General features: G+C 39.6%; 1 protein-coding gene and 1 pseudogene across 1 annotated transcript in view; one reads left to right on the plus strand and one right to left on the minus strand.

Annotated features, from left to right (window-relative positions):
- Positions 1-200: 200 nt before the first annotated feature.
- Positions 201-1,175, minus strand: LOC116577036 (annotated as a pseudogene).
- A 6,204-nt stretch (positions 1,176-7,379) lies between these two features.
- NUFIP2 (nuclear FMR1 interacting protein 2) overlaps positions 7,380-25,115 on the plus strand; it is a 32,366-nt gene continuing 14,630 nt past the window's right edge. The window contains exons 1-2 of the mRNA XM_032319681.1: positions 7,380-7,782; positions 13,386-15,110. Coding sequence (XP_032175572.1) covers positions 7,500-7,782; positions 13,386-15,110 — 2,008 coding nt within the window. The 5' untranslated portion in view covers positions 7,380-7,499. The remainder of the gene's footprint in view (positions 7,783-13,385; positions 15,111-25,115) is intronic.

The following is a 25,115-nucleotide window of genomic DNA, read 5'->3' on the forward strand; positions in this document are numbered from 1 at the left end:
TTTTAATAAAAGGAATAAATGCTCAATGTACAACATTTAGAGAAAACAGAAAAGCAAAAGAGAAGAAAGTAAAAGCCAACTCTGCACGTGCTATTTGAAGAGGACTGCTATTGAGACGGAATGCACTACTGCTTTTAGCTGACATTTGCCTTTTTTCTTCAACATAATAAGACTTTTGGTCGCCATTAAAAGTCTGAATTTTAAACAGCTTCTTGGACTGGTGGCTCTTATCTATCGGCTTGTTCAACTTCAGCACCTGTCTCATCCTAAGTTGTTTTTTTCAGAACTACCAGCCACCTTCATCATGAAGTCCCATGAGTTTTCCCCATACAAACTCAGGGTTTTCAGCATCTTCACTTTTCAAACAAAGACATTAGGGAGTGGAGAAGCAGATTGGCAAGCCTCTTCTATGTCTTTTCCAGTGCTGCCTGGAATCAGTTTATTGACCACTTCTTTCAGATCATGTGTTTTCTCCTCTCAGGTCATGATTTCCATCATCTTCCCCTGGATTTGGCAGAAGAAGTGGGAGAGGTCCAAATCTGATAATTTGAGGTTTTCTTTGTTTTCGTTTTTGTTTTTTAAAGTGGGCTCCAAGCTCAGCGTGGAGCCCAATTTGGGGCTCAAACTCATGACCCTGAAATCAACACCTGAGCTGAGATCAAGAGTCCAATCCTTAACTGATTGAGCCACCTAGGCGCCCCTGATAATCGAAATTTTTAGTAAAACCAACAACAGAATAGATAGAGAAAATAACCATTGGTAGTCTTGACATCAACATGGGCTTCAACCTCAGTCTGCCGTTTTTGATCATGGAGCACATTATGTCACTGGTAAAATCCATGCCATGGAAGTTAGTCAGGCAGTTTTTGCCCTGAACATCTTCAGTAATTAGCTTGGATTTTCTAAATGCAACTTCATCGTGCTGCAGATCAGCAGGGCTTACTCAAAAACTCCACCCTTGAGGCCATCAAATGCAATTTTCATTCCTTGAGTGCTCTAGACTAGTGTTTTTATTTCTTATATTGAACACAGCTGGTGCTTTCACATCATACTATATTTCTAGAAAATGGATTAGCCACTTTCTTCTTGGCAACCTTTTTGCAGCCTTTCATAAAGTGCTTGCTCTTACCTACCGTCATAGTGCAGCTCAGACAGCCAAAGGGCTATTTGCCTATCATTTCAAAAACTGGGAAAACACTCTATTCTTGGTTAACTTGCTAACTGACTTCTCTGAAACTGAGTTTCTTTAATGAAATATATCTGAGAGTTTATCTTGATATATCTAATATTTAATAATTTGGTATCACTAACATTCGATATTTGACACCACTTACTAATATTATAAACACTATACTCAACAACTTTGTGTATATTATCTTATTTAAACTTCACTACACCTTGTGAGTTAAGCACTAATATTACTTCCTTTTTTCAGCTGAGTAAACTAAGCCTTAGAGAGGTTAAATAATTTGCCCAAGCGAGGTCACTAAGCTAAGCAGTTTCAAAATAGAGATCCCATCTCATTTTTGTCTGACTACAGAATGTAGACTATTCTGCTGTAGTTTCTCCCTCAAACTTTTCCCATAATACTTTTCATAAAAGCAAAATGTCACTTTTTAAAACTTTCATATTTAGAAAAGTTGTCATATTCCAGTTATTAAGAGACTAACCTAATTTACCCATACCTCTGTTCAATTCCTTTGAAAGTTTTTTGAAGTTAGTGTCTCTAGGCAAAAATATTAAGATCTAAAGGAAATATACATGAATAAAATTCTTTCCCTGCTGAAATAAAACAGTGGATGTTACTAGTGATTTGCCTCATTTTGAAACTGAAACTATCATCAGAAAGCCAATTTCCATTTATATAAAACTACATGATATTGTTTCTGATTATAATTTCTGTAAAGTTATAATCAATTGTTACCGTTGAAAAACTCAAATTTTATCAGCTAAATTTCCCGCTGTTGCATACTTTTATCATAATGAAATAAAGGGCTAATCAATCTGGGAAGAATGAGCAGAGATATATAATCATTACATGTTAGAATGGGAAAAATTTGGCCATTCTCCTATTTTTAGAGAGGAAAAAACTGAGGTCTGGAGAGTTAAATATTTCTAGATCTCTTAAGTTGTCACAGTACACAAAGTATAAGATTAAAGGTGTATAAAAAGTCATTTCATTTGATAATTAAGACAGTCTTGCAAATATATTTAACCAAGTTCCAAAACTGAATCAATAAGAGAAATGGATTAAAAAAATAAAACAAGGGGTACCTGGCTGGCTCAGTTGGAAGAAAGTGTGGCTTTTGATATTGGGAGTCATGAATTTGAGCCCCATATTGGGTATGGAGATTATTTAAATAAACAAACTTTAAAAAATAAAATGAAATGAAACAAACAAACAACACCCAAATAACAAAAAGCATAATACCTGGTACATAAAAAAAATGCCTAATCAATATTTGTGAATGAGCAAATGAATAAAAAGATTTTATTGCTTTTATTTTTCAAGTTCCTTCATAGTCTTTGAATGTATATTTTATACGCAACAATAATATGTATATAGAATTTGTTACTTTGCTTTTTGTACTTGAATTACAGTGTCAATATTTTTCCATATCATTATAAAATATGACTATACCCTTTTAAAGTACCTATTGAGTTACAACACTTCTGAGATTCCCAAATGACTGTTAACCAGGGTGAACCTCAAACTGGGAGTCTTCCCTCATTAAGGAATAAAATACAAAAACATATTGCTTTAAAAAATTTTACAAAATTGGGGCGCCTGGGTGGCTCAGTGGGTTGAGGCCTCTGCCTTCAGCTCAGGTCATGATCCCAGGGTCTTGGGATCGAGCCCCACATCGGGCTCTCTGCTCAGCAGGGAGCCTGCTTCCTCCTCTCTCTGACTGCCTCTCTGCCTACTTGTAATCTCTGTCTGTCAAATAAATAAATAAAATCTTTAAAAAAAAATTTACAAAATAATGAAAAAATACCTAACTCTTTCAAAAGGTCATTTCTAGGAATTTGGAGGGGGCTGTGCACTAAAGGGCCCTTCATTAGCTTCAGAGTATACCCTGACTCTGTTAATAACAGACACCATCTTCACAGTGGTTGTGATACAACATGAATGTTTTTTCAGAAGTTTACTAAAGTTTTAGAAATGTATATCACGGGGCACCTGGGTGGCTCAGTGGGTTAAAGCCTCTGCCTTTGGCTCGGGTCATGGTCCCAGGGTCCGGGGATAGAGACCCTCATCGCATCGGGCTTTCTGCTCAGCAGGGAGCCTGCTTCCACCTCCCTCTCTCTGCCTGCCTCTCTGCCTACTTGTGAGCTCTGTCCATCAAATAAATGGATAAAATCTTTTAAAAAAAGAAAAAGAAAGAAATGTATATCACTTTGATAGTGTTAGAAATTCTTCTATCCAGCCAATCTGGCATCTAATTCAGGCCCTGTTATAAACTTGGTGGCTTTCAATTATAAGCAATTCTCTTAACTAATTCAGGCCTCAAATTCCTTATCTCAAATTCCTTATCAAACAGGCTTAGTATCTATCTTAAAAACTTACAAATGAAAACAAAGATAAAATACTTGGTACAGTTCCTGACACATAGTAAATGCTCAATAAATATTAACAACTAGGGTTATAGTAATAGTTAAAACACTAACCTACTTCCTATCACCATTAAAACTTCCCACATTGGGGGTGCCTAGGTGGCTCAGGTAGTTGGGTGTCTGCTTTCAGCGTGGGTGGGGATCCCAGGGTCCTGGGATTGGTCCTGCCTTGGGCTCCCTGCTTAGCGGGAGGCCTGCTTCTCCCTGCTCCCTCTGCTGCTCCCTTTTTTGTGCTCTCGCTCTGTCAAATAAATAAATAAATAAAATCTTTAAGAGAAAAAAACAAAAAACAAACTTCCCACATTGACATTAGGTAAAATAAGCTGTAAAATGGATTTCAAAGGATTGTACAGATTCGATTTTTTATTACTTTAATTTTTTAAAATGTTATGAAAAGTAATAACTACATAACAGAACACTTCGAAAACAGAGAAGGGGGGGGGAAGCATCGTAATTTTACCAGACTTGTTATAGTTTCCTGTTGTGTTTTTCTCCCTAGCGCAGATGCTATTTAAAAAATGCCTGAAATAGGGGTGCCTGGGTGGCTCAGTGGGTTAGGGCCTCTGCCTTTGGCTGAGGTCATGATTCCAGGGTCCTAGGATCGAGCCCAGCATCATCGGGCTCTCTGCTTAGCGGGGAGCCAGCTTCCCCGTCTTTCTGTCTGCCTCTCTGCATGTTTGTGATCTCTGTCTGTCAAATAAATAAATAAAATCTTTAAAAAGCAATGCTTGAAATAAGAATACCCAATTATTCTCTTTTCACAGAGGTTTGATATTATGGCATCATTGTTTTCAAACACATGGCAGATTTCAAACATATTTTATATAAAACTTTTAGAAAAATCAGATGGAAGAAAAGGTACATATTCTCATCCTGTATTTCCATACTTATTTTTAAATATTCATGTTTTTACAAGGTTATGATGGTAGCATACATAGAATTTAATATTCTGCATTTTTTTCTTAGGTCATATCACAAGCCTTTCTCCATGCTGCTACATGCTACTAAGGCAACATTCATAGCAACTAAAGCACCTGAAGCCAAGGTTTCATTTCCTAAAATTCATTCAACTGTATGTGAAGAAAGTAAGGTAGGCTAAGGTGTGGTAAGTCAGAAACTCAGAGTAAAATGCTTTTGGTTTGCCTACAACTGTAATGTAGAAAAGGGAGAAACAGAAGTTAGAACTCAGGAATTCTTGCCTTCCAACTAAATGTCTAAGTCAGGAAAGGAATCTAAAACCCTATCAACGTAATTCTAACTTGTACATGCACTTTTATTTCTTGTTCAGTAGATGAGAAAGTGGTGGAATACTACTCAATGGGAAAGACTTATTTGTCACAATGTTGTTATTATTGGGGTTTAAGCTCTCAAAATTAGGTAAATGTACTCTCCATCACACCCTAAATGGGTCTTTCTTCAAATTTTAGCAAGGCGAAACAAATCCTTCACTATAAAGAACAAGCCAATATCTGGTCATGGTTGTTTGAATTCCCCGACATATGCTGCTGTAAAAAGGCTTTTACCTTTTAATTCTGCTTTTGTGTTGATATTCACTAATTTAAGAGCACAGATTATTCCCTTAAAGCTTCTTTGTTCCTTTAATATTGTCCTGCCATAATAAATCAAGCCATTTTGTTTATTTATTTATTTATTTGGGATGTTTGTTTATTTATTTTCCAAAAGTTTATATTTATTTATTTATTTGGGAGGGAGAGAGAGAGACACTGAGAGAGGGAATACAAGCAGGGAGGAGTGCGAGAGGGAAAAGCAGGCTTCCCACTGAGCAGGGAGCACTATCCCAGGACCAGGAATCATGACCAGAGCCGAAGGCAGATGCCTAAGCAATGAGCTACCCAGGCACCCCAGAGTTTTATTTTTAAATAATCTTCACACCCAAGGTGGGGCTCAAGCTCACAACCCAAGGTAAAGTGTCACATGTTCACTGACAGAGCCAGCCAGGTACTCCTGTAGCCACATTTTAAAAACTGTAAAATATACACTGAGGAAACAATCCATAGGTCCATTGCCAAATGAATGGATAAACAATATGGGGCATATACATACAATGGACTATCATTCAGCTTTAAAACTGAAGAAAAATTTGATACATACCACAATACAGTGAACCTGGAAGATGGGTTAAGTGAAATAAGCCAGACACAAAAGATTAGATATTGTATCGTTTGACTTGTATGAGGTATCACAGAGACAGAAAAGAAAATATTGGTTAAAAGGGAATGTGGGGAAGGAGAAAAGGGGAATTATGGTTTAATGGGTGCAGAGTTTCAGTTTGAGATGTAGAAGAAGTCCTGGAGATGGACAGTGGTGATGGTTGCACAACAATGTGAATGTACTTACTGCCACCGAACTGTACACTTAAAAATTGTTTTATGCTAAATTAAAAAAAATCCCCCCAATGTAACATATACTGAAAATAGTGTATATATATATATATATATATATATATATATATATATATATATATATATATTCGGTTTAAGAAGTAATTCTAAAGGGGCGCCTGGGTGGCTCAGTGGGTTAAAGCCCTGCCTTTGGCTTGGATCATGGGATGGAGCCCCACATCGGGCTCTCTGCTCAGCGGGGAGCCTGCTTCCTCCTCTCTGTCTGCCTCTCTGCCTACTTGTGATAGCTGTCTGTCAAATAAATGAATAAAATCTTAAAAAAAAAAGAAGTAATTCTAAAGCAAATACATGTGTCATTACTATCTAGCTCAAGAAATAAAATATTATCAAAGGGTACCTCTGTGCCCCTCCCCAACACAACCCTTCTCTTCCTTCCTGAGTAATCACTCTCACTCAAAATGTTCCTAACATTTGCTTTTAAAAAATCAGGCTGTGATGTGATAATGCAGGATAAATTAAACCAACATTACAAGAGCAAGAGTATTTAAATTCCATTATTTTCCATACATGCAAAAAAATTTTTTTAACTTAGTAACTTTTAAAGTGCCCTTTCGCTCTTGAAACTTCATATTCTACAATTTTTCTTAGTTTTACAGTTGACCTCACCTGGGTTAACAACAACAACAACAACATCTCAACAACAAAACTACTTCACTGTAGATTGTAGATTTTCATTCCTCCCGCTCTCCCTTGCCTCCAACTACAAAGAAACAATGATTTAAACCCTTTGTGCCCTTTTAGAAAATTACACAGATACCCCATTGTGGAACCCTATAATCCCTTCGTGGAAAGGAAGAGATTAGCATATGAATACAAAGCAAAATGAATCCAGAATACAAAATGATCTATGGGATTGTGAAGCGCTTGTGTTCTTTAAAAAAAAAATGTATTTATTTCCTCTTTTTGTATTGCCCCTTTAGTGGTCTCAGGGTTAAGGGAACTGAGCTTCTCCTCTGGTTACCCGGAAAAGGATTTAAAAAAAAAAAAAAAAAGCCAACAGATTCTAGGAGGTGCAAAACCAAACAGATGGCTCCACGAGCCAGTGGAATTGCCAGTGGAATCGCCAGTGGAATCTGCTACACTCGACGTGAGTTTGCTTGCGGGTAAGGAGTGTAGAAAGTGCCGTTCGCAGACTGCGCGGTGAAGGAGAGAAAGCGACAGAAGAGAGAGCCATAGTGCTGACGTTGAAGGCCCGGCCCTGTGAGGTTGCACAGGGTAAGTGGCGTTGGCCAGGAGGCTGTGGCGAAGGGGAAGGAAAGAGGATTTGGGCTAGGGGCGGGGCCTGCGGCCCAGCGTGGCTCCTGATTGCTGGAGCGTCGCTGCCAATCTCGCAGGATCGCTCGGTTAACCAGTGCGCTGGCTAGACGCGCTCAGATATACTGAGTGAGCCCCGAAAAGCAGTCTCAGATCCTGACGGTGCAGCAGCCCGCAGCCTCAGCCAGGGAGTCCCAGCCGCTTTCAATGGAGGAGAAGCCCGGCCAGCCACAGCCTCAGCACCATCACAGCCACCACCATCCGCACCATCACCCCCAGCAGCAGCAGCAGCAGCAGCAGCCGCACCACCACCACCATTATTATTTCTACAACCACAGCCACAACCACCATCACCACCACCATCACCAGCAGCCTCACCAATACCTGCAGCATGGAGCCGAGGGCAGCCCCAAGGCCCAGCCGAAGGCGCTGAAACATGAGCAGAAACACGCCCTCCAGCAGCACCAGGAAACGCCGAAGAAGAAAACAGGTCTGGGAGGGAGGACGAGTGGGGGAAGGGGAGTGAGGGTGGGGGGTAGGGGAGATGGGGGTGGGGCTGGATGTGGAAAGCGCGGACGCGGTCGGAGTGGTGTGTGTGTGCGTGTGTGTCTCTGTGACCTGCGGGTCTGGGGAAGCCCCCTTCCATTCTCCCAAAGCCCGGGCTGGGCCGCGGGGTTTGCAGCGCCCTCTCCTTCCCCTCAGCACGGGAGAGGCCCAACCAGGCCAGTGTGACCTTCCCGGCCCCCGCCCGGGCTGGAGGGAGACCCGGAGGGTCGGCCTTAGAAGTCTAGCCTTACTATTTCTTTCCCGTTTACCTTCCTGAGGCCCCAGAGGAACCTTAATCTGGTGGCCCTGAGTTGGGGTGACCACAGCTCCCCCCACCAGAAGCCTTCGGGGTGTAGCTCAAGAAGGCCTAGCGAATCCCGACTTGGGTGGTGTCGCGAGACCCTTTTGCAGGCGGCGAGGCGAGGGTAGGTGGGCAGAGTTGAGGAAGTGTCCTCCCTCACTCGCCACCCCAAGCCCACCTGTGGCCTTGGGGTTCCCTGTCTGGGGGGGCGGCCGGGACCCCTCGTCTCTCGAGTCATTTGCACCTCTAGACGTCCCTCTTGGGCAGCGGACCCCGCAGTCTACCCTTACGGCTCCTCGCGAGGCCGGCGCCCCGGGCCCGCTCCCCCCAGAGCCGGCGCGGCTGGAATGTTCTCTCCTCCTCGCGGGGCCGCTTCCTGTCCGCCATGTTGGAAGCCGATTCCTGTCACCGACTCCGGCCCAGGAGCGGAGGGGGAAGGGTGTCGAGGGGGCTCGGCGCGGCGGAGCTGGGGGGCTCGGGATCCCTACCCGCGGCCGCCTTGCCCCCCCGCACTGCGGGGGCGCCGTCGCCCCCGGCCCGTGGCCGCCCCTCCCCCCGTCGCCGGCCGGGTTGTGTAACCCGGTGGCGGCCGCGCGGCCCCGGGCGGGTCCCTGGGGTGAGGGGCGGGGGCGGTTGGGGTGGGGGAGGGAAGCGGCCACGAGGGGAGCGGCCTTCACCGGGCCCCGCGCGCCGGCGGCCGCGTTTCCCGCTCCCGGGTGCGGCGGGAGGCGCGGGCGGTCCGGGAGAGGAGCCGGCCTCGAAGTGGAGCCAGGAGCAGGAGGCCGCGGGTGGCGGCCGCGGCGCTCCTTGGGGCAGGAGGGCTGGGGGGGGGGGTACATTTTGGGTAGAGGCGGTGCCTGAAGGCCGGGTGGGGTACCCAGCGGGAACCAGGCTCCCCGGTCACGAGTTTCTCTGCCACAGGAACCTCGTCTCCTGCCAGGTTCGCTCACGACTCCGCCTCTCAGGCTTTCACTTGGGCCCTTTCCTCCTAACAGCTTATTATTATTATTATTATTATTTTTTTTTACAAAAAAAGCTTGTTTAGCTCTTTCAAGCCCCCCAGCATTTTTCTGGGCTTGGGTAGTGATTTTGAGGAGCGAGATTAGAAAAATGATTGGATGGGGTAGCGGGCGAGGTTTTTTTTGACCCCTGTTACTTGTCCTTAAAGGAGAAACGAGGTGGTTCATCCATGCGGTTGGTTCACTACCATCTTGCTTTGGACGAGGCTTTTCCCCTGTAAAAAGGAAAGGTGTTTTCCTATTTTCAAATTGATGCCGAGCCCCAAACTCTTGATTTGAACAATGTTAAATTGAGGGTAAAAGTCATTTTAGACAACATTTGAGAAGAAATGAACTTTCAAAGTTTGTGACCAGGCAGATTTTTACAAATTAAAGGTTCTTTATAAATTGGAAGAGAAATTAAGGGAATGGTAAGAAAATGGATGTTAAACCCAGCATATCAGATGTGATACAGTTACTGAGAGCTGGAGAAAAATTACTATTCTGTTGAAGATTTAATGTAATTTTAAGACTGAAATTGGAATGCCAGATTTTCCACTTTTGGGGGTAGGGACATCAGGTGTGCAGTAGAAATGAACATATATGTGTATTGGGAATTAATCTTAACGGGTTTGGAACAGTTTGAAAACTATCAGAAGGTATACATCACTAAATGTTTTAACTTTAGGTCTTTTTCAATTTAGAGAAAAGAAAATCTTTATTGTGGTTGCTTGGAATATAAAGCAGTATTACTGTTCAGATTGGAAAATTTTATTTAGTTGGTCAGGTATTAATATACCCCACCCCTGCAGGAATCGTCTCTACACACAGAAGAGCCCCTGAACCATTCAGCCCCCGGCGTTCTTCAAAGTAGTATGTCTAATCCAGGAAGAGGATAAAGAGGGGAAACTGGGCTTAGCGATTTTGAGAGAATGTAAACAATTTGGGATGAACAGTTTTCCATGTGTGGCCTGGTCACGGTACAGTGGCGTCAACGTGTGTAATGCTAATTTACTAAGAAAACCGAGCATTTTTCAAATGTGTCTGTAATATGTTGAAGTGGGCTTTTATGACCCATTACCCACAAACCTATAAAGAGGAACCCGTTTTCTTTTACCAGAAGAGGGCGCAAGAGAGGGCCAAATGTGTTCAGTAATTTGGGTTTCTAATCCAAAAGCTAGATTTATTAGGACTGAAGTTTTGCAGAGTCTATTTGAAATAGAGTTAGATACTTTAGCATGGTAAACCTGAATAGTGAAAGTGCAAAGAGCCCTTTGATTTCTCTCAGTGATTCTGTGGTATTTGCATTTTTCTTAAATACCTAAGTTTTTAAAAGAAAATGCCTCTTATAACACTTTGTGTAAGTTTCTATAGAAAAAATTTTTAAAGACTTTATTTGAGAGAGAAAGAGAGCATGATGGGGTTGGGGGGGGGTGCTGAGGGAGAGGGAGAAGCAGTCTTCCCGCTATAACAGGGCTCTGAGATCATGACCTGAGCATAAGGCAGATGCTTAACTGACTGAACCACCCAGGTGCTCCTGGAAAAAAACTTCAGTTAAATGAGAAAGGTTTTTGTTACTAAAACTTGGGAGTGGAAGTATGGTGGTTTTTGAGCTGTTATTAAATTGTTAGGTGATTACTGATATTGGAACCACTAAATATTGGTAATTTCAGGAAAAACTATTCCGGTTCACTTAAAAGTCCTGGCTTTGGTCCAGGTTAGTTTGGACATTGGAATTTTTTTTTCTTAAAACTGCTTACCTTTGAGAAAGTTATGACTAATAGGCCCTAGAGTACAGAACCTTTGTTTAGCCTGTTAGCATGAAATGGTGTATGTAGTGTTTTTGTTTGTTTGGTTTGTTTGGTTTTAGTCTACAGGTACACAGGTAAACTTGGATCTGCTAAAAACAATGAGAGCCTCTATTTAGGAACTTGCTGCTTTTCTAAAGAAAAAAAAAAGAAACTTTCAGAAAACATAAGGAATGGTCTTATGCTAAACCTAAGGAATGGTCTCTTCTTTACTAGTAGTTTCATAGTTAGAATTTTTCCACCAAAAATTTGATTTGATTGGCTATCCTAAAAACACTTTCAGCAGTCAAAAAAATTTAAATACAACTCTGCAAAAGAGCTTTAACAAAATAAATTTTTTTGTGGTACAGATTTTGTGCCACTGCATCTTAGGAACGATTATAGTCGTGAGTTATTTTCTGAAAGTTAATACAGTGGGAGAAAATGCTTTTGTTTGTTCATTCGTAGCATCATTATCTTTTTCTCTGATACGAAATGAGTGCCTTAAAATTACAGTAAATCCTGTTGTGCATCTTCCCAGACTGTTCTATTCCACATCAAATTATTTTAAAACAATGGTTCTCACACTTGTTTAAAACAAAACAAAACAAAAAAACAAAAAACCTTAGATCCCTTATGCTTTTAAAATTCACAAAGAGCTTTTACTGTGGGTTATGTATCTATTGATGTTTACTGTATTGGGAATTAAAACAATTTCAAAACAAGAATATACAGCTCACATTCCTTTTAGCCTTCACAGGCTAAAGACCCACAAGAACGAATGAATAAAAGTGACAAAGGCAAATTACTTGGTATTCTGATTGGATGCCCCGCCCTAGTCCCTTGAAAAACTCCCTTAAATGAATTTGTGTGCATCCTTCTGTTACGTATCTGTTTCTAATTACTTGACCTCAAAATGCTTTTGGGAACTTTTCATAGAAAGGTGGATAACTAATACCACTGTTTAAACTGGTAAGGAAATGGGAAAAAACTGTTGTTAGCCTTGTTGAATAACATATAGTAATAAACTGTTTATGGCAGTTGAAAGACTGAAACTTGAACAGCATAACACGTTTTAAAGTTAAATACCTTTTAAGGTGCCTGGGTGGCTCTGTCATTAGAAGTCAGTCTTTGGCTCAGGTCATGATCAGGGTTCTGGGAACAAGCCCCACATTAGGCTTCTTGCTCAGGGGGAAGCCTGCTTCTTCCTCGCCGACTCGCCTGCTTGTGTTCCTTCTAGCTGTATCTCTCTGTCAAATAAATAAATAAAATCTTTAAATAAATTAAATAACTTTCATTGTAATTTTGTTAGTAAATAATATTGCATCACTTGTAGGCAGTATTACATAGTAATAGGAAACTATGTTAGGTAAACTGTAGTTCACATTTCCAGTTCTTTACTTTGTGACTTGGGCAAGTTAATTTCTCTGAGAGTCTTCTTACCCAGATGTAAAAGGAAAAAAATGTATCTTAAAATAGTTAGAAACATTGGTACATAGGTATTTTGGTTTCATACATAAATAGTATGATCTAATGTCTGGGAAATATTAAATTCAAGACTACTGTAGAAAAAGTTCACAGGTAGTAGATTTTTCTTAAGCAGAATGCAGTAGAAACTGCTTATGGTGTACCAGCCATTTATGGGTTCATAGAAAGGGATTTTTTTTTTAAGATTTTACTTATTTGAGAGAGAGCAAGAGAGCACGAGCAGCGGGGAGGGGTAGACAGTTAGTTGTCGGAGGGAGAAACATACTCCATGCTGAACAAGGAGCCTGATGATGTGGGGCTCAATCTCAGGACCCTGAGATCAGGACCTGAGTTAAGGCAGATGTTTAACTGACTGAGCCACCCAGGTGGCCCTAGAAAGAGATTTTTTAATTCTACTCTAATATACAATTAATGTATCAACATAACTTGATTTTTGCCCAGAGGGTAGCTCTGCTCTTAATTGTAAAGGAAATTTTACAACAGCCTGTGAGAACAATGGGAAAGTTGATTCTGTTAGATGAGAGAGTATGGCATACAGCTTAAGAGGTCTTGTTCTTCCTGACCTCAGACTTCGGTTTGAATTCCAGCTTAGTTCAGTCTCTTGCTTGGTAGACTTCACGGGGCTCACAAGTGTTTTCTCGTAGTTGTGAAATAATAACAGATAGTCAAGCTATTGCTCATAGCATAATGTCTTTAAATGTTAGGTACTATTAGTGTGCCTGGGTGGCTCAGTGGGTTAAAGCCTCTGCCTTCAGTTCAGGTCATGATCCCAGGGTCCTGGGATCAAGCCCCTCATTGGGCCTGTGCTCAGCGGGAAGCCTGCTTCTCTTCCTCTCTGTCTCTCTCTCTGCCTACCTCTCTGCATACTGTCTGTATGTCTGTCTGTCAAATAAAATCTTTTTTAAAAAAGTTAGACTGTTGTAATCTGTATATTGTAATTGTTTTTAAAAGAAAATTTTTTTCCCCCCTCTAGGCTATGGTGAACTAAATGGTAATGCTGGAGAAAGAGAAATATCTTTAAAGAGCCTGGGTTCTGATGAAGCTACCAGCCCTATTTCCAGGGTCCTCAATGGCAACCAACAAGTTGTAGACACTAATCTGAAGCAGACTGTAAAGGCCAGCACCTTTGGGAAAGCAGGAATTAAAACCAGGAATTTCATGCAGAAAAACAGTATGGACAAAAAGAATGGGAAATCTTATGAAAATAAATCTGGAGAGAACCAGTCTGTAGACAAGACTGATACAGTAGCAATTCCAAATGGTGTTGTAACAAATAATTCTGGCTATATTACTAATGGTTATATGGGCAAAGGAGCAGATAATGATGGTAGTGGATCTGAGAGCGGATATACCACTCCTAAAAAAAGGAAAGCTAGGCGCAATAGTGCCAAGGGTTGTGAAAACCTTAATTTAGTTCAGGACAAAATAATGCAACAAGAGACCAGTGTCCCATCCTTAAAACAGGGACTTGAAACTTTCAAGCCTGACTACAGTGAACAAAAGGGAAATCGAGTAGATGGTTCGAAGCCCATTTGGAAGTATGAAACTGGGCCTGGAGGAACAAATCGAGGAAAACCTGCTGTGGGTGATATGCTGCGGAAAAGCTCTGATATTAAACCTGGTGTGAGCAGCAAAAAGTTTGATGATCGGCCCAAAGGAAAGCATGCTTCTGCTGTTACCTCCAAAGAGGACTCGTGGACCCTATTTAAACCACCCCCAGTTTTTCCAGTGGACAATAGCAGCGCTAAAATAGTTCCTAAAATAAGTTATGCAAGCAAAGTTAAGGAAAACCTCAACAAAACTGTACAGAATTCTTCCGTGTCGCCATCTTCATCTTCATCCTCTTCGTCATCTACTGGGGAAACTCAGACCCAATCTTCAAGCCGGTTATCCCAGGTCCCTATGTCAGCGCTGAAATCTGTTACTTCGGCCAACTTTTCTAATGGGCCTGTTTTAGCAGGGACTGATGCAAGTGTGTATTCTCCAGGGGGTCAGCCACTGCTAACTACTGCTGCTAATACTCTAACACCCATCTCTTCTGGGACTGATTCAGTTCTCCAGGACATGAGTCTGACTTCAGCAGCTGTTGAACAAATTAAATCTAGCCTTTTTATCTATCCTTCAAATATGCAAACTGTGCTGTTGAGCACAGCACAAGTGGATCTGCCCTCTCAAACAGATCAGCAAAACCTGGGGGATATCTTCCAGAATCAGTGGGGTTTATCATTTATAAATGAGCCCAGTGCTGGCCCTGAGACTGTTATTGGGAAGTCATCAGATCATAAAGTGATGGAGGTGACATTTCAAGGGGAATATCCTGCCACTTTGGTTTCACAGGGTGCTGAAATAATCCCCTCAGGAACTGAGCATCCTGTGTTTCCCAAGGCTTATGAGCTGGAAAAACGGACTAGTCCTCAAGTTCTGGGTAGCATTCTAAAATCTGGGACTACTAGTGAGAGTGGAGCCTTATCCTTGGAACCCAGTCATATAGGTGACCTGCAAAAAGCAGACACCAGTAGTCAAGGTGCTTTAGTGTTTCTCTCAAAGGACTACGAGATAGAAAATCAAAATCCTCTGGCGTCTCCTACGAACACTTTGTTAGGCTCCGCCAAAGAACAGAGATACCAGAGAGGCCTAGAAAGAAATGATAGCTGGGGTTCTTTTGACCTGAGGGCTGCTATTGTATATCACACTAAAGGTAACTCATTTTTTCTTATATAAAGATTCTTACTGGTCGATTTAACTTATATTTATTAGCTGGTGTATTAAGGGTGAATTTTGGAAATTACTAGGAGATTCTTGAAGAATTTGTGAACTAAGTTGACAATAAGAGTGGATAAAGCTGCTGATAAACTAATTCAGGGTCTTTGGCAATAGTACTATTTTGAAGAAAAAAAATTTTTTTCAACTTAAAAGCATTTAAAAAATATATATATACATACACACACATATACATATATACACAGTGTATTTGACTTCCTACACTTAGTTCAAAGAGTGAAGAAGGGTGGGATTGTGCCTAAAGGGATGACATATTTTCTCTTGGGTTGTTTTTAAAATTTTTCTTTGAACAGATATTCCCTCTCCTTTGCTTTTTATATCATACGCTTCTTTATTAGTGAGCTCACTTGATAGTTCTAATATGCGTAAAATGAGTAGGAGCAGTGTTTTTGAGGAGGAGTCCAAAAAGATGGAGTGGCAAACTAGTTTTTCTTTTACACAAAGGAATAATGGGTGCTGAATGGTAACTGGAAAATAATTTTGATAACTGCAACAGCAAGCCCAGTTAGCATTGTAGAACCAGGCACTTGGAGTCTGTACTTTTCATAGCCCTGAAGCCTGTGTTTAAAAAAGGAATCCGATATCTTTCAAGTTCATGCCCATAACTTTTTTTAGAAGATGGTTTCTTGGTGTCTTATTTTAAATTAAAATTAATTTATTTCAGAGAGAGAGCACGGGTAGGGAGGGGCAGAGGGAGAGGGAGATATACAGACTCCCTGCAGGGAGTCCACCTCTGGGCTTAGCAGGACCCTGAGGTCATTATTTGCGCTGAAATCCAGAGTCCGGTGCTTATCCGGCTCTGCCGCTATTTGTGTCTTAAAAATTTGCTGTATGGCATAACTTATTTAAATACCTACAGCAAATAACAAGGCTTAGTGAATGATGTTTACAACCTTGATACTTTTGAGAACAGTAGTTTTCAGTCTTCCATTTCCATATTCCCCTCCTCCCCTAACAGAAATCTATACCCCGTGTGTGCATACACACACCTAAGATATGCTGCACATTCCCATTTTTAGTATTGGCTCATTTAGGCAGTGACCTGGAACTGCAAAGAAGGGGCAGCATATCATATAGTGGGGATGAGGTAATTGCCATATTCTCCCTGGAAGAATCACTGCCTCGGAGATGAATAACAAAGCTATTTATGTGACTTTTAAGCAAATTGCCGCCTCTGCATACCTTACCTTATCTGCAAACTGGAAGACATTAGTAAAATGAACAGATGTCCATTTACTATTTTTCTTCTTTTTAAAAAATGGGAGTAAGTAGTAGTATTGCCTTATGGGAGTTTAGGAGTAGAAATCCTGGCAGATATAATTACCTGTCTTCACTTTTTTCTCCAGCACTGCTGTTTGGAAATAAATGAATTGACCAAGAAGTGGATGTTTTTAGGAAAGTTAAGACAAAAAAAATTGCATAGTTTCTTAAGACTTGTGGTTAATTATAAGTTAAATTCTGCTGGGGGAGTTGGCGTTTCTGGTGGTATCTTCTGTGCCATCGGCCCTCCAGAGACCTTTACTGGGAAAATCTTTACCTGAGTATTTTGTATTGGTGGTCATTATGTGAACCTGAGAGGATATCTGGTTTTCTTCCACAGCCTGTGAAAAAGTCTGGGACAAGTTGTTCCATTAAGTGGCTCCTAGTTTTATATAGATTTTTATTGTGGTGAATTGTAAGCCTTTTTATTTTTTATTTTTTTAAAGATTTTATTTATTTATTTGACAGAGATCACAAGTAGGCAGGGAGGCAGGCAGAGAGAGAGGAGGAAGCAGGCTCCTTGCTGAGCAGAGAGCCTGACACGGGGGTCGATCCCAGGACCCTGGGATCATGACCCGAGCCGAAGGCAGAGGCTATAACCCACTGAACCACCCAGGTGCCCCTTGCAAGCCTTTTTATTTTATTTATTTATTTATTTATTTATTTATTTATTTGAGAGAGAGACAGTGAGAGATAACATGAGCGAGGAGGTCAGAGGGAGAAGCAGACTCCCCATGGAGCTGGGAGCCCGATGTGGGACTCGATCCCGGGACTCCAGGATCATGACCTAAGCTGAAGGCAGTTGTCCAACTGAGCCACCCAGGCGCCCCTCTTGTAAGCCTTTTTAAATGGCAGTATTAACTCTAGTTTATTTCTAGGTATTCTGTATGCATTTTCCATATAGGTAGGCTAACTAGACATGAAATCAGTGGTATTTAGATGAGCTAAATGCCCCTACATGGATGCAGTTATATTTAATTTTGCTAATATTAACGAATGATTTGCTTTAGTGAAGTGCATCAATTTGAGTTTTGTAGTTGAATATTACTGAGATTAAATTGGTATTGATTGTGTTGTTGCTGCATCCCCCCTCCCCCCAACAATGGATAACATTCAGTTCAGTTAGTTCCTAAAGTGGCAGTTTCTTTGTATTACTGCCAAATGTGGATTGGTTCATTAGGTCACTAATTTTTCTTTGAATTTGTTTTGAATTACAACCTTTTGAAGATCTGAAGTTCTGGCTTGCCTTTTTTTTTTTTTTTTTTTTTTAAGTTAAACTCTAAAGAAGGTAATCAGTTGGGCTTACTGGAATATCATTTAAAAGAGCACCTGTATTTTTTTTGGTCCTTTAGCGTAGTCTTCTCTTTAAACGTTCAAAGGCGATCACTTACAAAGTTAGTTAGGCTCAGGAATAGAAGTTCTTACGCATACCTCCTAACTTCAAAAATAAGTTCTTCAACAACTTTATTTGGAAATAGTAGGTAAGAGGGTGCTTAGTAAGTTCAGTAGGAATGGTGCATTTTTTAGATTAAACATTAATTACTTGCAGCCTTGGAAGTATGTTCAGTACATTTGAGGATATGAAATAAAGATAGATACATGAGGCATAAAAAAGGGATTGGTGGGAATTATAACTCTTGGGATTTTTCTTTTAGCTTATGATACATGTTATTGCTATTAACTTTTCCTTAAGAAACAGGAGGGTTAATCTTTATATTATCTGGAGGAATATTGTACCATTACATAGTAGTATTAATATGTATGGTGAGACATGGGTCCTGTTTTCTATTTTTCTCAAGTGGCACTTAAGGGGTGAACTTTAAAGTGTTACCTTTTTAAATTGGCCATGAAAAATTTTATATTCAAAAGTGGAACCTATAATGAACCCCAAAGTACCCATCGTCCAGCCTGAACATTTAAAAAGCTTAGTCATTCTTGTTTAACCTATCTACCTTCAGAGTTTCTTTGGTAGGACTGTCAAGAGCAAATTCCCGGTACCTAACACTTTGCTTATTGATACTTCCATTGTGTCAGAGTGATAGATTTTAATGCACGTACAGGACAGACAGCTGTTGCCTCCTTTAAAGCATTTAGTAGACCCTAACTTTTTGAGGTGAATCTTTGATTTTGAAATGGTCATTTGAAGTTATTTGTCTCAGAAAAGTCATTTGAAGCCAAATCTGTTGAAATAAGGTAGGTTGATGTGAGTTGTGTGTTTGGTCAGTGTTTAAACCAGATATATCTTGCCTAATACTGTGCTGAAGGTTATCAAGCGTTCAGAATGCTTGTATTTTTGTAGTATTCATGAAAAAATAATTTGATACGGTAAATTTTATCCAGCATGTAGAGATGGAAGGGGAGATGAATAAAATAAGGTATAATTCTTGATGGTTGAAGTGAGTCAGCATGGCAGTTATCTAGTATAAAATATACTTGAGGGGACACCAGGCGCTACAGTATAAAACTTTAAAAATTTGTTTCTCTGTTACTTATAGGTTATTGGCATAAATGATTTGAATTCACTAGATCTGGCCTACACCCTGGAATTAAAATGTATTTTAACTTACTAGGTGGTTCTCACTGCCTGCTGGCATTGAGAACTCGAAATCTAGAGAGCTTTCTTCAGCTTAATCCTTTTTTTCTTTTCTCTGACACAGTTGTGCAGTAATTGTGTGTGTGTGTTTTCCTTTCACTTATTATGTACTTATAGGCAAAGTACTTCACTTAGTTATGGAAGACTTTGCAAGATTGAGTCTTTTTCTTTGTAGAGCTTAAGGAGAGGCAAAAGTACGCAAGTTTATCAGGCAAGATTTTAAGTGTATACAGATATAAATAGAAGACTTCAGTGGAAGGAGAATTTTTAATGGAGTAAAGGTGGGAAGAGTAAAGGCAGGGTATGTTTTCATGCAGGCAGCAGCATTTAATAAGAGTTTTGATGGACGGGGGAAGATTTTTTGACATATGGAAATGCAGATAAGAGGAAAATAAAGAATAGATAAGTTGGAGAATTCTGAGTAAATATAAACAGTGAAAGGGTTCTGCTTTGGTTATGGTGAGGGGACATAAAAGAGAAAGAAGGTAAGTTGCTGCCAGATCATCAGGTCGGTCTGGAGGCAGGTGGGAAGCCACTGAGTATCAGGGAGATGAGCTGGTGGAATGGAAGTGACTTAAACTGCACGGGAGACGGATGAATGCCGAAATGTTCCTAATTTCTGTGTACTTGAAAAAAATCATTTGTTGTTCTTAAGTCTGTGCTTCTAAATTTATAAAATAGTACATCGGCCTTTGTTTTACTTTACTGAAGAGCTTGAAAAACTGAGTTGGTATTATAGACCTGCATTCAGGTAGATTAATGTGGCACCAATTTGTAAGGCAGATTGGAAGGCATTTTTCTAATGAGCTCTTAGAATAGTCTAGGCAGAGGAGTAATGAGATTTTCCCATTTGTATTTGTAGTCATATGGATGTTTTGCTTATCTGAAGATAAATACTTAGTTTAAAAAGGGGATTTTAGGTTTGGGAGTGAGGAAGTTGTTCTACAGGGTAGGAGGAGGCAGGAGACAAGTTACGGGTTAATCCATCAAAGGGAAAGAGGACTTTTGTTTACAGAAGCATCTGAATACTAAATTTTCTTTTTTAAACACAATGTTGAACAAGTATTTTCACCTTTACTGCATTTTACTATTACTGTTTCGTGATTGCTTATGGCATCATAGCTGTCTTTCTCATAATCTTAACTACAGGTGCCTAAAGATTTGAATTTGGTTTCAGCCCTAGTTGAATTTCTTAGAATGGGGAAGGATCCTTTTGTCCCCTTCTATAATATGGGACATAAAGGAATGTTTGTAACAATTTAACGTGATTGTGAGATCTTTTTTTTCCTAGTGACTTACCAGTTTAGCATCTGTATTAAGCTGCTTGATTTTTCATTAAGTCTGCTTTTATGAGTGCAATAGTAATGAATTTACTTTGGTATTAGTCTGAAAGGTAACTTGTAAAGAATTTATAGAAGGTAAAATTTAACTCCCAGATTTTATTAGCTTACCTCCTGAAAGTGAGGAAAGAACCACCCATGCTATAAAAGCAGAAATTGTCTATCTTAGTAATAGCAGTTTCATTATGCCAAGCAACTTGAATTTGATATTTTACCTTCAGAGTAAACTGGATTAGAATAAGCATAGAAGTAGAAATGAACCAGAACTCAAAAGTTTCTAATGTATATATTTAGACATAATAATAATATATACATATATGTATAATATACTATGTATATATAATAATATATGTGTATATATAATAATAATATACGCATATATATGTATAGACATAATAATGTATATATTCCAAGTTTCTAATGTATATATTTAGAGGTGGTCCAGACAGTTCTATTTAGTCTGGTTTGGTGTAACTCCAAATTGGGAATATAAGATTGAAATTGATCCAATGAAGAGTTTTAAGTATCTCCTGAAAAGGTGATGACTTCTAACTACTTCAGTCAGTCTAGGGCTTGTGAGTTTGAGCTGCACATAGGGTGTAGAGGTTACTTTAAAAAAAATTTTTTCTAGGATTTTATTTTTAAGTAATCTTTACCTCCTGCATGGGGCTAGAACTCGTAACCCCAGACCAAGAGTCATGCACTCCACCAACTGAGACAGGCAGATGCCCCTAACATTTTTTAAACAAAGATAAGCTTTTAATTCTCTGGTATAATCAAAAATGGAAAGGGAAAGGGTGGGGAGAAGATTCTGACAGTCTTCTTTGCAAAAGAATAGGGAGGTACTATGGAGTGGTTGAGGAAGGAAATCAGAATAGCAAAACAGGGTGATAAGGTAGGCATCATTGATGAAGCATCAAGTGGTAAATTGACCTGGGGGAGGTTCTCAATTGTGGCAGTCCTCTTTTTTAGCCTTATATTTGACTGACTTCCTTTTTTGGTGGGGAGACATGCTTTTTATTTTGGTTTTTAGACTTTTTAAAAACTTAATATTTAGATAGAGAGTGTGCTTGAGTAGGGGCAAAGGGAAAGGGAGACAGAATCTCGAGGAGACTGTCAGTACAGAGCTGGACACAGGGCTCAATCCCATGACCCTGAGATCATGACCAAAGCCAGAATCAGGAATTGGCCGCCCAACTGACTAGGCCATCTAGAGCCACCCAGCCACATGCCCTGAGACATGTGCTTTTTAAAATGTTTAAATATTTTTGGGGTGCATGGGTGGCTCAGTTGGTTAAGTGTCTGCCTTCAGGTCATGATCCCAGGGTCCTGCGATCAAGCCCCACATCAGGCTCCCTGCTCGTTGGGGAGCCTGCTTGTCCCTCTCCAACCCTCCTCCCCTGCTTATGCTCGCTCGTTTGCTCTCTCAGGTAAATAAATAAATCTTTAAGAAGTTTAAATGTTTTCAGAACATTTTTTAGGATTGTTTATTATTATTATTATTATTATTATTATTATTATTATTATTGTAAAGAGAGGAAGTGTGTGAGGGCAGGGAAGATGGGGAAGGCCAGAGAAAGAATCTTAAGCAGGCTCTTAGCCCAGCACAGAGCCCAGTGTGGGACTTGATCTCACCACCCTGAGATCATGACCTAAACGCAAACCAAGATTCAGATGCTTAACCAACAGCCACCCAGGAGTCCCTTAAATGTTAATATTAAACGGGGACAATAGTATCACTCAATTTTAAAAGTTGAAGAAAAAAAAAAGGTCTCAAGTTTAACCTTTAACCTTAGCTTTAGTCTTTTTCTTCGGAGAGTTAAATGCAGAATTTTTTTGTTGAACCGTATGTAGTTGCTGTTTTTGTAAGTTGAAAATGGTTGAATATCGGTTTCAATGGACGTAATACTACTTTGTTATATTTTTGCTTCCTGACTGATTTATGAGTAGTATTTTGTTCAAATATTTACATATAGCACCAAGCTCTGAGGGAAGCAATTGTGATAAGTAGATGAAAAGAGAGTATTCATGTCTTTAAGGAATTCAGTCTAATAGGGAACCATACATGGAAGGAAATACATGACTAGTGTCAATGCTCTGTAGAAAAATACAAAGGAAATACATGACTAGTGTCAATGCTCTGTAGAAAAATACATAAAATGTGTGTGGAACATAGAGAAACTCCTAAGCGGGGTAGAAGGGTCAGAGAAGGCTAGTCAGGTTTTAAAAATAAGTGGAAATTGGTTTATTTATTGTACAAGGAAAGTCATAACTATTTTAGGAGGAGGAAATGAAATAATATTTGAACATGCTAGTCATTCAGAGTGATTCAAGGAAAGTGAGTGATACAAGTTTAAAAATCTTTAATTTAGTTGTCCAGTTTATTTATTGATGTACAGCTGTGTCAAATGCTGGAAATGTTATACAAGTGAACAGATCTAGTCTCTGTAGACCGTGAGAATCCATTGAAATGTTTTGGTCCCTTTCAGATTTATATTTTTAGAGGGAGAGAACGATAGCCATGGTGTAGAAGATAGAAAGTGAGACCCGATTAAGGGTGAGAGAAGCCTCTTAAAAAAAGATTACACGGCAGAAATGTTCGTAAGGTACGACTGAACAAGGCGGTGACATCTAGCTAGGGAAAAGGAGAGTGACTAGAAAGTTAACAGTCTTAACTTTGAATAAGAATTGCCGTAGTTGAACACTCCCTCCCTAAATTCTCTAATTTGCATTTCCATAACTACTCACTTTCCTCCTTTTTACATCTTCAGCATAACCTGCCTGGTATCATTCTCTTTTTCTCAAATGTTGGTGTTCTTTCAGTCTCCCTTTCATGTACTCAAACTCCTCTGAGTAATCTCATCCAATTCTGTCACTGTGTATTAAGCTCAAAACTTCAACTGCTTTTACTCTGAGTTCAAACCACATATATTCAACATCATCACTCTAGTCTTTGTATATAACACTGAATTCATTTTTTTCCAAACCTTGATGATTAGGTTATATGGATCCTGTCTCTAAAATACCCATTTTTTTCCTTTCTATCTCTAATACAACTGTCCTAATTTCTTCACTTTTGCAGTAACATTTACTGGGCTCTTTTTCTGTACAGTAGTCCCACCTTATCCGTGGTTTTGCTTTCCGTGGTTTCAGTTCCCCACGGTCACTGTGGTCTGGAAGCAGATGATCCTTCTGAATCGTCAGAAGGTCAGTAGTAGCCTAATGCTACGTCACAATGCCTATTGTCATTCATCTCACTTCATCTCATCACTAGGCATCTATTCATCTCACATCATCACAAGAAAAATGGTAAGTACAGTACAGTAAGACACTTGAGAGAGAGCACACTCAACATAACTTTTTTTACAGTGTGTCTTTTGTTGTTTTATTGTTAATCTCTTACTGTGCCTAATTTATAAATTAAACTTTATCATAGAAATGTATGTATAGGGGAAAACATAGTATATGTAGGGTTTGGTACTATTTGCAGTTTTAGGCATCCGCTGTTGTGGGGGGAAGGGTCTTGGAACGTCTCTCCATAAGGGGGATGACTGTGCTATCACTTCACCCATACTCTGCAGTTACCTCAATTATTACTGATATTTAGTTTGATAATCTCAGATATTTTCAATGGCTTCCCTTCAGCTGTATGGTTTAAATAGGACGTTTTCCTTTGTATGTGCTTTTGTGCTATCCCCTGAGTAGCAGAATAGGGGTCAGTCTCTCCTTGCAATTCTAGTTACTTGATTCTGTCTTGTAAACAAAAACAGCCATGGCTAATATGTAAAATGGGTGTGACTCTGTTTTAAGAAAACTTGACTTGCAAAAACAGGCAATGGGTAGAAATCAAGTTTGCTGACCCCTGCTTTAGCATACCTCCTACTTGAATATGACCAAGGTTTGTTTGCATGTTGATACTTCTATCTAGAAAAGCTGTTTCTTCTACTAAGCTCACGGAGCTAGAGCCTTTCTGGTTTCACATCTATATCCCTAGACCCTAAATAGTAGTTTTTAAACTACTATTTGAAATTTAGAACTTCTAAGTTATTGGACATCTACTACAGGGAGCATTGTGATAGGGAGCTATGTAGGAAGTAGAAGTGTAGTCTGCTTTAGAAAATTGAATTGAATATTAAATTTTCTTTCCTGATGAGGTTGTGTAACTAAATATTTGAAAAATTTTATATGATAAAATTTAACATTTGGATGGTGGCAGTCTAAATTCAGAATTTTAACAAAATCACCTACTTTGGTATATTTTCAAAGCAGAAACCATGACTTCCTGTGGCCATTACTCAATAACTATTTGCATAATTGGGTGCTGGGATCCCACTTTAAAAAGAACTGGGAAGTAAAAGATTTTGGGGGAGATGATAAGGGCAGTATTAGAAGTAGACTGTGTTATGACACTGTATAGTTGAATGTGCCTTACTTTGTTCAGCTTCTCTTACGGTAGTTAAAACACGTAAAGTAACTCGTTTTGTATTTAGAATCTGCATGGAGACTTTGTAACTTCAAAAAGGTCAAAAATACAATTTTTTCTTTTCCTATATATTCTTTATTACTAGGTTCTTGTTAATCATGCAAACAATATTTGATTTATTCCCTTCTTTCTGATCTTCAGTTAAGTTCCATAGAAACTTAAAATTCTAATCAAGGACATCAAGTTGCTACTAGTTGTAGAAGTATTTAATATTAAATAACTAGAAGGAGAGTTGCGTTAATTTCT

The sequence above is a fragment of the Mustela erminea genome, chromosome 18 (assembly GCF_009829155.1).
Source record: "Mustela erminea isolate mMusErm1 chromosome 18, mMusErm1.Pri, whole genome shotgun sequence".
In the NCBI taxonomy this organism is placed as follows: domain Eukaryota; kingdom Metazoa; phylum Chordata; class Mammalia; order Carnivora; family Mustelidae; genus Mustela; species Mustela erminea.